This window comes from Oncorhynchus tshawytscha, linkage group LG21 (assembly GCF_018296145.1).
Source record: "Oncorhynchus tshawytscha isolate Ot180627B linkage group LG21, Otsh_v2.0, whole genome shotgun sequence".
NCBI lineage: Eukaryota > Metazoa > Chordata > Actinopteri > Salmoniformes > Salmonidae > Oncorhynchus > Oncorhynchus tshawytscha.
The window spans coordinates 6665823-6678094 of record NC_056449.1 but is presented as its reverse complement, the minus strand read 5'-3'; the positions used below and the strand labels follow the sequence as shown (position 1 = coordinate 6678094).

The window sequence follows — 12272 nt, the reverse complement described above, 5'->3', positions numbered from 1 at the left end:
GTTTAAGAACTTTGTAATTGTTGTACTGTAAAAGTTAGAAAAGCTGCTAGCTATTGGCTGGCTCCGGTTAGCTTTTGGCTAGCTCCGTTAGCTGTTTACTAGCTCCGGTCAGTTGGTAAGAACTTTGTAATTGTTGTACTGTAAAGGTTAGAAAAGCTGCTAGCTATTGGCTAGCTCCGGTCAGTTGGTTGCTAGCTTCGGTTAGCTCTATGCTAGCTTGTTCAGTCGTTTTCCAATAATTAGCATTACACTGTGTGAATTTATTTTGAGCATGGGTATAAAGTAACTTCTAATGAGTTACACCAGTCTTGAAAGGCTTTCATGTTTTAGAATGTCTTATGGGGCCATAGTGGGCAACAGTGAACTACATTATTATAACCTAAACAGGTGAATTTTTTACGACCTAAACAGGTCTCTCCTTACGCTTCTGCTACTCTCTGTTCATCATATATGCACAGTCACTTTAACGATACCTACATGTACATACTACCTCAATAAGCCTGACTAACAGGTGTCTGTATATAGCCTTTGCTACTCTTTTTTCAAATGTCTTTCTACTGTCGTTTTATTTCTTTGCTTACCTACACACACACACATACCTTTTTTTTGGCACCATTGGTTAGAGCCTGTAAGTAAGCATTTCACTGTAAGGTTTACACCTGTTGTATTCGGCGCACATGACATATAAACCTTGATTTGATTTGAATTCAAATTAAGAGTAAATGTGTTAGGGGCATAAATGTAAAGAATTTTAGGATGTGAATTGGATTGCAATATAATATTTGTTATGTGTAAATTGATGTATTTTTGATATGTTTATGAAATAATAATGTCAGGGATTTATGAGACAAATTATTAAATACCTTTAAAAAATACAACGAAAAGACATAAAAAGACAATTTGCACTGTTGAATAAAAGAATTGAGAACCTTTGAAAGAGAAGCCACGTTCTCCTGTTTCATCATTTATCCTGTTTTACAGGAACTATTATCTGCTGCACCAGTCCCAAAACTGGGACCTGCAACATATCCAGATGGCATTTTAATTTATTTATCTGTACCAGAACATTCTCTGTCATTTATTTTACTACTGTATAAGGATTCAAAGTCAGTTGGGAGAAAAAGGAAAATGGGCATTATTTCAGTTAATAAAAAAGATTGAATCTGATGTTCAAAGATGGAGATCTCTCCCTATTTCTCAAAATGAACACGTTGCGATGGTTAATTTATTTAATTCCAGGCCATGCCAGTGTCAATTCTATCAAACTTTTTTTATATAATAAATGGCCTGCTCTCAAACTTCGTTTGGAATTGAAAGACCTCAAGAGTCAAATGGACTGTTTTACACTTACCCTGTAAAGCTGAAGGTCTTGGACTACCTCAAATGAAGCTGTATTACTGGGCTGCTCAACTGGTTTCACTTAGACAATGGACAGCAGACTATCCTTGTACATGGAGGGGAATCGAAGCCATGAGTGTAAAACCTTATGATCTAAAAACTACTTCGGGTCCAAGGCGTTGAAGAGAAAAAAAAAGCTGACAATCCAATGATTCTCAATTCCATTCGTATTTGGGAAAATGTACATCCATTCATGAGGTGGAAATAACCAATAACCAATACCAATAAGTACCCCTATTTGGAATAACCCCACCTTACCTCAAGTGCTCAATGAAAACACCTTTAAGTCCTGGTTCCAAAGTGGCATAATACATTTTGAACATGTGTGCTATGACGGACCTCTGCTGTCATTCAATCAAATTACAAGGAAGATGTGGATTATCCAAAGCCGATTTCTTTACGTTCTTACAACTCAGAAGTCTCTTCCACAGAATCTGGATGTACCGAAGGTATCTAGCATAGGAAAAAATACTGAAAGAAGCTGCTACGCCAAAGAAGTTAATTGCCAAATTATATAAAGTGTTGACTGAAACTCTGCCTGATGGTTCAGAACTTATAAGGAAGAAATTGAAGAGAACCACTGGTCACGGACATGTGAAAATGTCATACCTGCTCCTGCAAAATAAGACATAAACTACTGCAATTTGAGATTGTTCATAGGACTTACTACACTCCTGCCAGAAGGAATGTAATGTAACCAGAAAAGTCACATCTCTGCGGGAGTTACAAAAAGCACAATGGAACCCTATGCTGTGCTTCTGTGATAAACTGATGCCATTCTGGGATCATATATGCGCTATCATGTCATTGGGTGTGTCAATGTATATCCATCCATCTCCACGATTTTGTCTGTTGGGAAATTTAAATATTAGGGCTACATTTATTTTTGTATATACAGTATATATATTATTTCACCTTTATTTAACTAGGCAAGTCAGTTAAAGAACAAATTCTTATTTGCAATGACGGCCTGCCAAAAGCCAAAAGGCCTCCTGCTGGGACGTTCCAGTTGCTAGCTGCAGCAAACTGAAAATATGAGCGACCCAGGGATGTGTGTGCTTTGGGGAACTTTAACAGAATGTGACTGGCAGAACTGGTGTTATATGTGGAGGATTAGGGCTGCAGTAGATATCTCAGATAGGGGTGTGTGAGGCCTACGAGGGTTTCATAAATAAGCATCAACCAGTGGGTCTTGCGATGGGTATACAGAGATGACCAGTTTACAGAGATCACCAGAGTAGCATAGATTGCAGTGATGTGTCCTATAAGGAGCATTGAAAGGTTTTGTAATGTAGGTATAATTGCTGCAAAACAATGTATAGCCAACAATTGGAATGGCTCATATTTACCCTCGATAACACACTGGAGGACTGAACTATCTAGTTACATACCGTTGGATTTTGTATACCGTAATATTGAAAGTCTTAAATAGCCGCCTGTGCATTTTAATAGCCGAGCAACGGCACACATTTCAGCAAATAAACGGCTGTTTAAAATAAACATCCAGTCTAAATTAATTGTTTACAAGGTTACCATGACTTATTTATGAGGTTTAATGTTTAATATGTTACACTAAATAATTCAGTAAAGACTCAAAAGAAATATGGCAATCATCCGTTTTTATCGCCTGTAAGAAACTGCTAGCCATTGACTGCTAACAGCTGAGATCTGCTAGCTAACTGGCAAGCACAAAAAACAGTCAACAACTTCGGGAGGACAGACCCCAAGAAATCGTCTGATCACCCTCTAGTGGCAAAAGTAAGAATTGCCGGAAATGCACAGTCAAAGAGGACTCCTGATATCTCCAAGACTGACACGTAAAATGTTTTGTATCTTATCTGTTGTTGTCTAGTACTGTCTTTTTACTAGATAGGGCCATCTACTTTAAGTGCTGCCTGTTTTCCCAGTAGCCTACTTGGTATGTGAACTGCTGACTGCTATTACCTTGAAGATGATCATTGACACATCAACCAGGGCAATTTGTGAATGATGTTATTTTCGTAATCAGTAGCTGTATTGGAGGGGGAGTGGTTTCTCCTCTTCTAGGCAATCAGCAATTAGTACCGGGAGGTGTGCTCTTCACCTTTGCAAGGCAATTAGCAATTAGTATTAGTACTTCAGTCTCGACAGTTTTCTCCGTGGCAGCTGTAAGCGGTGGTCTCGTCGCAAAAATAAGGCGGTCGCCGAAACAAAGGCGGTTCTGTCGAGTTATTCAAGGAAGTAAAAAGAGGAATGCTCCACACCACTCTCTCACTTTAGTATCTTAACTAGTTATTGTCGGATGATCTCATTTTGTTATTTTGTAGCTTTGACAACTATGTGTGTGTTTTCCATACCTATCTTCTCCTCTCCCTACAGGCTATATAGACTCTCCCCACCTCTTGGCTGCAACCGTTCTAATTTAGTGTATCCTGCACGCACAACCCATGTGGAATTCCTGGTCTCTGGCAGCAGTTTGAACTGCTGATCTGTGAACAAGAGCGCTGAGTTCATCTCAGCTTATGCTGCCCTTCAGTCCCTTTTTTGCCCGAGCCATGGATCCCCCAGAGAACACTGCTAGTCCAGCTGCCCGCTCTTCATCTGACTACGTTTTCTCTCAAAGTCTGAGAGCATCTGGTTATCTCTGCGGTGGCACAGGGCTACTCATTTCTCCTAATAGGAGATGTGTCTTTTCTCCCTCTCTCACCTGTCCATCTGCTCATTTGAATTCCATGCTGTCACTGTCACACCCCCAGGTGTCCTTGGAGAGTTACTCAATGAGCTTGACACCTTGGTAAGCTAATTTCCTGATGATGGCTCGCCGCTCTTCGTACTTGGCGACTTCAACCTTCCTCCTGTCTCGGCCCTCCCCTCCTGCTCCGTGGCTGAGTGACTTATTGCGAGCTTACAGAACAGGGCTGCGGGCTGCTGAGCAAAAATGTAGGAAAACTAAACTTCTGGAGGATCTATCATCCTTTCACTCTCTTCTCTCTATCTTCTCTTCCTATGTATCCACTGCTAACGCCACTTTATATCAATCTACATTTCAAGCTTCTAACCCTAGGAAACTATTTTCCACATTCTCCTTCCTTAAACAAATAAAAAACAGACTAGTTATTTCATTTGTCTTTTTCCCCTAATCTCTCAGGTTTTTTTCTACCATCTCATCCAGTATTGATGTGCTCAATCTGTCACTGTGACTGTCTGACGTCAGAATAATTTGGCTAAGTTGTGCCGTAATGCTTCTCGTGAATGTAATTTAATTATGGGGAAACCAGAACCAGATTAACCCTTATGAAACACATGTGTGTGTGTGTGTGTGTGTGTATATATGCATGTGTGTATGTGCGTGCTTGTGTACGTGTGTACAGTATCTGCCTGCAGGCTCCTTAATCCATGGAACATATGTCAAATAAATCTAGAGGGGAGAAAATCCAATCTGTTCAAATGTTACCTGCGGTCCATGGGTCCAACTGTGTGTCATCAACCCTAGGACAGAGACAACCAGCCCAAGAAACACACACATATTGCAAAATCACATACACATACACATAAATATATCCCCTCGGTCACACGCACACTATTCCATCTCTCCCCTGTCACTCAGTGTGTCCCCAGTGAATGGTGGGAGGCAGGCAGGTAGATTAAATATGTATTGGGAGGCAGTGATAGCAGACCAGAAGCCATTAGCTGGTATAAATGTATAATTTTCCCTCCTGCATATTTCACTGGCCTAAATGCTCCCACCACAAACAGGCCTACATTTACAATGCCAAATACATCTTAATTAAAACGAGAGTCAGCCCTCAATTAGGTCTGAGTCTCTGGATTGAGATGGAATGAATTAATAAATAAACAGATAAACAAGGCAGTCAAACAGGGAACCTTGGAATTGTGTTTTTATGCACGGTGACGGGCATAGAGAGAGTCAAAGGTCAGCTGATGGTATGAGGAATGATTAGGGCTTGATAATATATACATGAACTTTGTGTGTATCTATCCAGCTAACAAACACAGAGGTCAATCTCTCTCTCTCTCTCTCTCTCTCTCTCTCTCTTTAATCTCTCCCCCTACTTTCTTTAATCTCTCCCCCTACTCTCTACATTGCCCTTACCCTCACTCCCTCCCTCCCTTCCTCTCTATCTCCCTCGCTCCCCCTCCCTCTCCCCTCTCCCCCTCCCTCTCCCTCTCTCCCCTCCCTTCCATCTCTCCCTCCCCCTCTTCCTCTCTCCCCTCCACTCCCTCTCTCTCTCCTCTCTCCCTGTATTAATGCAGTGTGTGGTGGTTGGTGACTCTGGGTACAGTGACAGTTGGCCATCGGCCGCAGGGTGCCCGGAGCCCCGGGGGAATGAATCAACGCCACAATAATCAATATGGGAGGAGTGTCCAGGCCGAGCCGTGTCGCGCCACGTCAAGCTCCCCACTATTCTACCCGCTCCTCTCCCCCATTCACCCACAATACAAGGCAGCTAAGGGCCACGGCTGACTGATGACTCACCCACGGCAACGTCGAGCAAAAACAACATCGATAATCATCAACGGCAAACCGGCAACGGAACACACACACACACAACAAAACAAACACACACACACACACACACACACTCCCCAGTTACAACATCATCCGTCACCCGGAGACAAAGATGGGCCAGGGAGTGAGAAGCAGGGAGGAGAGAGGATGGGGGTGTTAGGTGTTACGGGGATGAAGGGGAGGGGGGTAGATGTCTGTTTATCTGCCAACAAGCTTCTTCTGCTGCTGCTGGGCTCTCGCTCTCTCCATCTGCTTTTTCTCTCTCTCTTTCTGATCTCTCTCTCTTTAACATATTCATTCAGATATCAGTTTAAAAACAAACAGCAGAGCGATGACAACAATAGCAATCTGTCAGTTGTGTCTGGTGTTGTGGCGACAGCTCGGACCACTTATCAGGAGCCAATTAGAGAACAGTAGCACCCAGAGTCTTCCATCAATCTGACTGGGGGGCCACTTAGGGAGTCGATTTGCCACTTATCACACCACTACAGGCCCGTAAGGCCTTCATAATAGATTCTGAGTGGAGGGAAGGCGAGGGAGTGAAGTGGGGTTGTAGTGTGTTTAAATGGTGATGTAGGATGTTCTCATAATAGTCAAGGTTGTATGACCTTGCATCTGACATTGGGCAGACCCTTCTCTATCTACCCAAATAGGCCGAGTTTTAGCCTCTTTCGAGATGAGGTGTGCGATTGGTTGGCTGCTCCTATGGTAGTTAACATAGAGGTCAGTCATTGGTCCGTTGTCTAGCATGGAGGTTTGTCTTACCCTGTTTTTCGAAGAGTTTGCTGCTGACGATCTCGGCCATGGAGGACACCTTCTGTTTCTGCAGTTTGTCAGCAGGGATACAGGTGTAGAATTCATACAGCAACTGACTGGAGAGAGGAAAGGAGGCATGGAGAGAGGAAGGGGGAGAGGGAGGGGGTGTGGAGAGAGGAAGAGGGAGTGGGAGGGGGTGTGGAGAGAGGAAGAGGGAGTGGGAGGGGGTGGAGAGAGGAAGAGGGAGTGGGAGGGGTGTGGAGAGAGGAAGGGGGAGAGGGAGGGGGTGTGGAGAGAGGAAGAGGGAGTGGGAGGGGGTGTGGAGAGAGGAAGAGGGAGGGGAGTGGGGGGTGTGGAGAGAGGAAGAGGGAGGGGGTGTGGAGAGAGGAAGAGGGGTGGGAGGGGTGGAGAGGAGGAGGGGGGGGAGAGGAAGGAGGGGGGGTGTGGAGAGAGGAAGAGGGAGGGGGGGGTGTGGAGAGAGGAAGAGGGAGGGGTGTGGGAGAGGGGGGTGTGGAGAGAGGGAAGAGGGAGAGGGAGGGGGTGTGGAGAGAGGAAGGGGGAGAGGGAGGGGGTGTGGAGAGAGGAAGAGGGAGAGGGAGGGGTGTGGAGAGAGGAAGATGGGGGAAGGGGAGGGGGGGTGTGGAGAGAGGAAGAGGGAGTGGGAGGGGTGTGGAGAGAGGAAGAGGGAGTGGGGGGGTGTGGAGAGAGAGAAGGGGGAGAGGGAGGGGGTGTGGAGAGAGGAAGAGGGAGTGGGAGGGGGTGTGGAGAGAGGAAAGAGAGGCATGGAGAGGGAGGGGGTGGAGAGGAAGAGGGGGAGGGGGGTGGAGAGAGGAAGAGGGAGTGGGAGGGGGGTGGAGAGAGGAAGAGGGAGTGGGGAGGGGGTGTGGAGAGAGGAAGAGGGAGAGGGAGGGGGTGTGGAGAGAGGAAGAGGGAGGGAGGGGGTGGAGAGAGGAAGAGGGAGTGGGAGGGGGTGGAGAGGAAGAGGGGAGTGGGAGAGGAAGAGGGAGAGGGAGGGGGTGTGGAGGGGGAGGGGGTGGAGAGAGGAAGGGGAGAGGGAGGAAAGGGGGGAGGGGTGTGAAGAGAGAGGAAGAGGGGAGGAAGGGGAGAGGGGGGTGTGGAGAGAGGAAGAGGGAGTGGGAGGGGGTGGAGAGAGGAAGGGAGGAGGTGGAGAGAGGAAGAGGGGAGGGAGGGGGTGTGGAGAGAGGAAGAGGGAGAGAGGGGGTGTGGAGAGAGGAAGAGGGAGTGGGAGGGGGTGTGGAAGAGGGAGGGGGAGGGGGGGGTGTGGAGAGAGGAAGAGGGAGGGAGGGGGTGGAGAGAGGGAGAGTGGGGAGGGGTGTGGAGAGGAAGAGGGAGTGGGGGGTGTGGAGAGAGGAAGAGGAGAGAGTGGGGGGTGTGGAGAGAGGAAGAGGGAGTGGGAGGGGGTGTGGAGAGAGGAAGATGGAGTGGGGTGGAGAGAGGAAGAGGGAGGGGGGTGGAGAGAGGAAGAGGGAGGGGGAGAGGGAGTGGGGGGTGTGGAGAGAGGAAGAGGGAGAGAGGGAGGGGGTGTGGAGAGAGGAAAGGAGGGAGGGTGTGGAGAGAGGAAAGAGGGAGAGGGAGGGGGTGTGGAGAGAGGAAGAGGGAGGGGGGGGAGAGGAAGAGGGGGAGGGGTGGAGAGGAAGAGGGAGGGGGAGGAAGAGGGAGGGTGAGGAGAGGGAGAGGGGAAGAGGGAGGGAGGGGTGTGGAGAGAGGAAGAGGGAGAGGGAGGGGGTGTGGAGAGAGGAAGAGGGAGTGGGAGGGGTGTGGAGAGAGGAGAAGATTGGAGAGGGGGTGGAGAGAGGAAGAGGGAGTGGGAGAGAGGAAGAGGGGAGGGAGGGGAGGGGTGTGGGAGAGGAAGAGGAAGAGTGGAGAGGAAGAGGGAGGGGTGTGGAGAGAGGAAGAGGGAGTGGGAGGGGTGTGGAGAGAGGAAGAGGGAGTGGGAGGGGTGTGGAGAGAGGAGGGAGGGGAGGGTGTGGAAGAGGAAGAGGGAGGGGGAGAGGAGAGGAAGAGGGGAGGGGGTGTGGAGAGAGGAAGAGAGGGAGGGGGTGTGGAGAGAGGAAGAGAGGGAGGGGTGTGGAGAGAGGAAGGGAGTGGGAGGGGTGTGGAGAGAGGAAGAAGAGGGGAAGAGAGGGAGGGGGTGTGGAGAGAGGAAGAGAGTGGGAGGGGGTGTGGAGAGAGAAGGGAGTGGGAGGGGGTGTGGAGAGAGGAAGAGGGAGTGGGAGGGGTGTGGAGAGAGGAAGAGTGAGAGAAGAGGGGGTGTGGAGAGAGGAAGAGGGAGTGGGGGTGGAGAGAGGAAGAGGAAGTGGGAGGGGGTGGGAGAGAGGAAGAGTGTGGAGAGGGGGTGGAAGGAAGGGGGAGTGGGAGGGGGTGTGGAGAGAGGAAGAGGGGAGAGGGAGAGAGGAAGAGGGAGGGGGTGTGGAGAGAGGAAGAGGGAGTGGGAGGGGGTGTGGAGAGAGGAAGAGGGAGTGGGAGGGGGTGTGGAGAGAGGAAGAAGATGTGAGAGAGGAAGGGGTGTGGAGAGAGGAAGAGGGAGGGAGGAAGGGGAGAGGGGTGTGGAGAGAGGAAGAGGGAGGGAGGGGTGTGGAGAGAGGAAGAGGAGAGAGAGGGGGTGTGGGAGAGAGGAAGAGGGGGTGTGGAGAGAGGAAGAGGGGAGGGGGGTGGAGAGAGGAAGAGGGAGTGGGAGGGGTGTGGAGAGAGGAAGAGGAGAGGGGTGTGGAGAGAGGAAGAGGGAGAGGGAGGGGTGTGGAGAGAGGAAGAGGGAGTGGGAGGGGGTGTGGAGAGAGGAAGAGGAGAGAGAGAAGAGGGGGGAGGGGGTGTGGAGAGAGGAAGAGGGAGAGGGAGGGGGTGTGGGAGAGAGGAAGAGGGAGGGGTGTGAGAGAGGAGAGAGGGGGGTGTGGAGAGAGGAAGAGGGAGAGGGGGGTGTGGAGAGGAAGGAGGGGGGGTGTGGAGAGAGGAAGAGGGAGAGGGAGGGGTGTGGAGAGAGGAAGAGGAGAGGGGGTGTGGAGAGAGGAAGGTGTGGAGAGAGGAAGAGGAAGGGAGAGGAGGATGTGGAGAGAGGAAGAGAGGGAGTGGGAGGGGGTGTGGAGAGAGGAAGAGTGAGAGGAGAGGGGGTGTGGAGAGAGGAAGAGGGAGTGGGAGGGGGTGTGGAGAGAGGAAGAGGGAGAGGGAGAGGAAGGGAGAGGGAGAGAGGAAGGGGAGAGGAGAGAAGGGAGGGGGGTGTGGAGAGAGGAAGAGGGGAGGGAGGGGGTGTGGAGAGAGGAAGAGGGAGGGGGAGGGGTGTGGAGAGAGGAAGAGGGAGTGGGAGGGGGTGGAGGAGAGAGGGAAGAGGAGAGAGGGAGGGGAGGGGTGTGGAGAGAGGGAAGAGGGGGGTGTGGAGGGGAAGGTGGAGAGAGGAGAGGAAGAGAGGAAGAGGAGAGGGGGTGTGGAGAGAGAGGAAGAGGGAGGGAGAGGGGGGGAGAAGGGGTGTGGAGAGAGGAAGAGGGAGAGGGAGGGGGTGTGGAGAGAGGAAGAGGGAGAGGGAGGGGGTGTGGAGAGGAAGAGGGAGAGGAGGGGATGTGGAGAGAGGAAGAGGGAGAGGGAGGGTGTGGAGAGAGGAAGAGGGAGGGGGTGGGAGAGAGGAAGAGGGTGGGGGAGGTGTGGAGAGAGGAAGAGGGAGAGGAGGGGGTGTGGAGAGAGGAAGAGGGAGGGAGGGGGTGTGGAGAGAGGAAGAGTGAGGGAGGGGGTGGAAGAGAGAGGAGGAGAGGGAGGGGGTGGAGAGGGAGGAGGGGGGTGGAGAGAGGAAGAGGAGAGAGAGGGGGTGTGGAGAGAGGAAGAGGGAGAGGGAGGGGGTGTGGAGAGAGGAAGAGGGAGAGGGGGAGAGGGAAGAGGGTGTGGAGAGAGGAAGAGGAAGAGGGGAGGGGGTGTGGAGAGAGGAAGAGGGAGGGAGGGGGTGGAGAGAGGAAGAGGGAGGGGTGTGGAGAGAGGAGAGGGAGGGGGTGTGGAGAGAGGAAGAGGGAGAGGGAGGGGGTGTGGAGAGAGGAAGAGGAGAGGGAGGGGGTGTGGAGAGAGGAAGAGGGAGGGAGGTGGGAGGGGAGGGAGAGAGGAAGAGGGGGGGTGTGGAGAGAGGAAGAGGGAGGTGTGGGAGAGGAAGGGGGTGTGGAGAGAGGAAGAGAGAGGGAGGGGGTGTGGAGAGAGGAAGAGGGAGAGAGGGGGGTGAGAGAGGAAGAGGGAGGGGTGTGGAGAGAGGGATGTGAGAGAGAGGGGTGTGGAAGAGGAAGAGAGGGGGGTGTGGAGAGAGGAAGAGTGGAGAGAGGGGGTGTGGAGAGAGGAAGAGGGAGTGGGAGGGGAGAGAGGAAGAGGGAGTGGGAGGGGGTGTGGAGAGAGGAAGAGGGAGAGGGAGGGGTGTGGAGAGAGGAAGAGGGAGTGGGAGGGGTGTGGGAGGAAGAGGAAGAGGGGGGTGGAGAGAGGGAGGGAGTGGGGGTGTGGAGAGAGGAAGAGGGAGAGGGAGGGGTGTGGAGAGAGGAAGAGGGAGAGGGAGGGGGTGTGGAGAGAGGGAGAGAGGAGGGGGTGTGGAGAGAGGAAGAGGGAGGGAGGGGGTGGAGAGAGAGGAAGAGGGAGAGGGAGGGGTGTGGGAGGAAGAGGGGGAGGGGGTGGAGAGAGGAAGAGGGAGGGAGGGGGTGGAGAGGAGGGAGGGAGAGAGGAAGAGGGGGGGGTGTGGAGAGAGGAAGAGGGGAGGAGGGGGGTGGGAGAGAGGAAGAGGGAGAGGGAGGGGGTGTGGAGAGAGGAAGAGGGAGAAGAGGGGAGGGTGTGGAGAGAGGAAGGGGAGAGAGGGGTGGAGAGGAAGAGGGAGAGGGAGGGGGTGTGGAGAGAGGAAGAGGGAGAGGGAGGGGGTGTGGAGAGGAAGAGGGGAGGGGTGGAGAGAGGAAGAGAGAGGGGGTGTGGAGAGAGGAAGAGGGAGAGGGAGGGGTGGAGAGAGGAAGAGGGAGAGGGAGGGGGTGGGAGAGAGGAAGAGGAGGGAGGGGGTGTGGAGAGAGGAAGAGGGAGAGGAAGAGGGGGTGAGGAGAGAGGGAGGGGGTGTGGAGAGAGGAAGAGGAGAGAGAGGGGGTGTGGAGAGAGGAAGAGGGAGAGGAGGGGTGTGGAGAGGAAGAGGGAGGGGGTGTGGAGAGAGGAAGAGGGAGGGAGGGGGTGTGGAGAGAGGAAGAGGGAGAGGGAGGGGGTGTGGAGAGAGGAAGAGGAGAGGAGAGGGGGTGTGGAGAGAGGAAGAGGAGAGAGGGGGTGTGGAGAGAGGAAGAGGGAGGGGTGTGGAGAGAGGAAGAGGAGAGGGAGGGGTGTGAGAGAGGAAGAGGAGAGGGGTGTGGAGAGAGGAAGAGGGAGAGGAGGGGTGTGGAGAGAGGAAGAGGGAGAGGGAGGGGGTGTGTGGAGAGAGGAAGAGAGGGAGGGGTGTGGAGAGAGGAGGGAGGGGGGTGTGGAGAGAGGAAGAGGAGAGGAGGGGGTGTGGAGGAAGAGGAAGGGGTGGAGAGAGGAAGAGAGGGGGGGTGTGGAGAGAGGAAGAGGGGAGGGAGGGTGTGGAGAGAGGAAGAGGGGAGAGGGGGTGTGGAGAGAGGAAGAGGGAGGG

The 12272-nt window shown here is 52.2% G+C and overlaps 1 protein-coding gene across 1 annotated transcript in view; it reads right to left on the bottom strand.

Moving 5' to 3' along the window:
* Positions 1-12272, bottom strand: part of LOC112220473 (dedicator of cytokinesis protein 2) — a 186137-nt gene that overhangs the window by 124536 nt on the left and 49329 nt on the right. The window contains exon 25 of the mRNA XM_042302941.1: positions 6674-6780. Within this exon, the coding sequence (XP_042158875.1) occupies positions 6674-6780 (107 nt within the window). The remainder of the gene's footprint in view (positions 1-6673; positions 6781-12272) is intronic.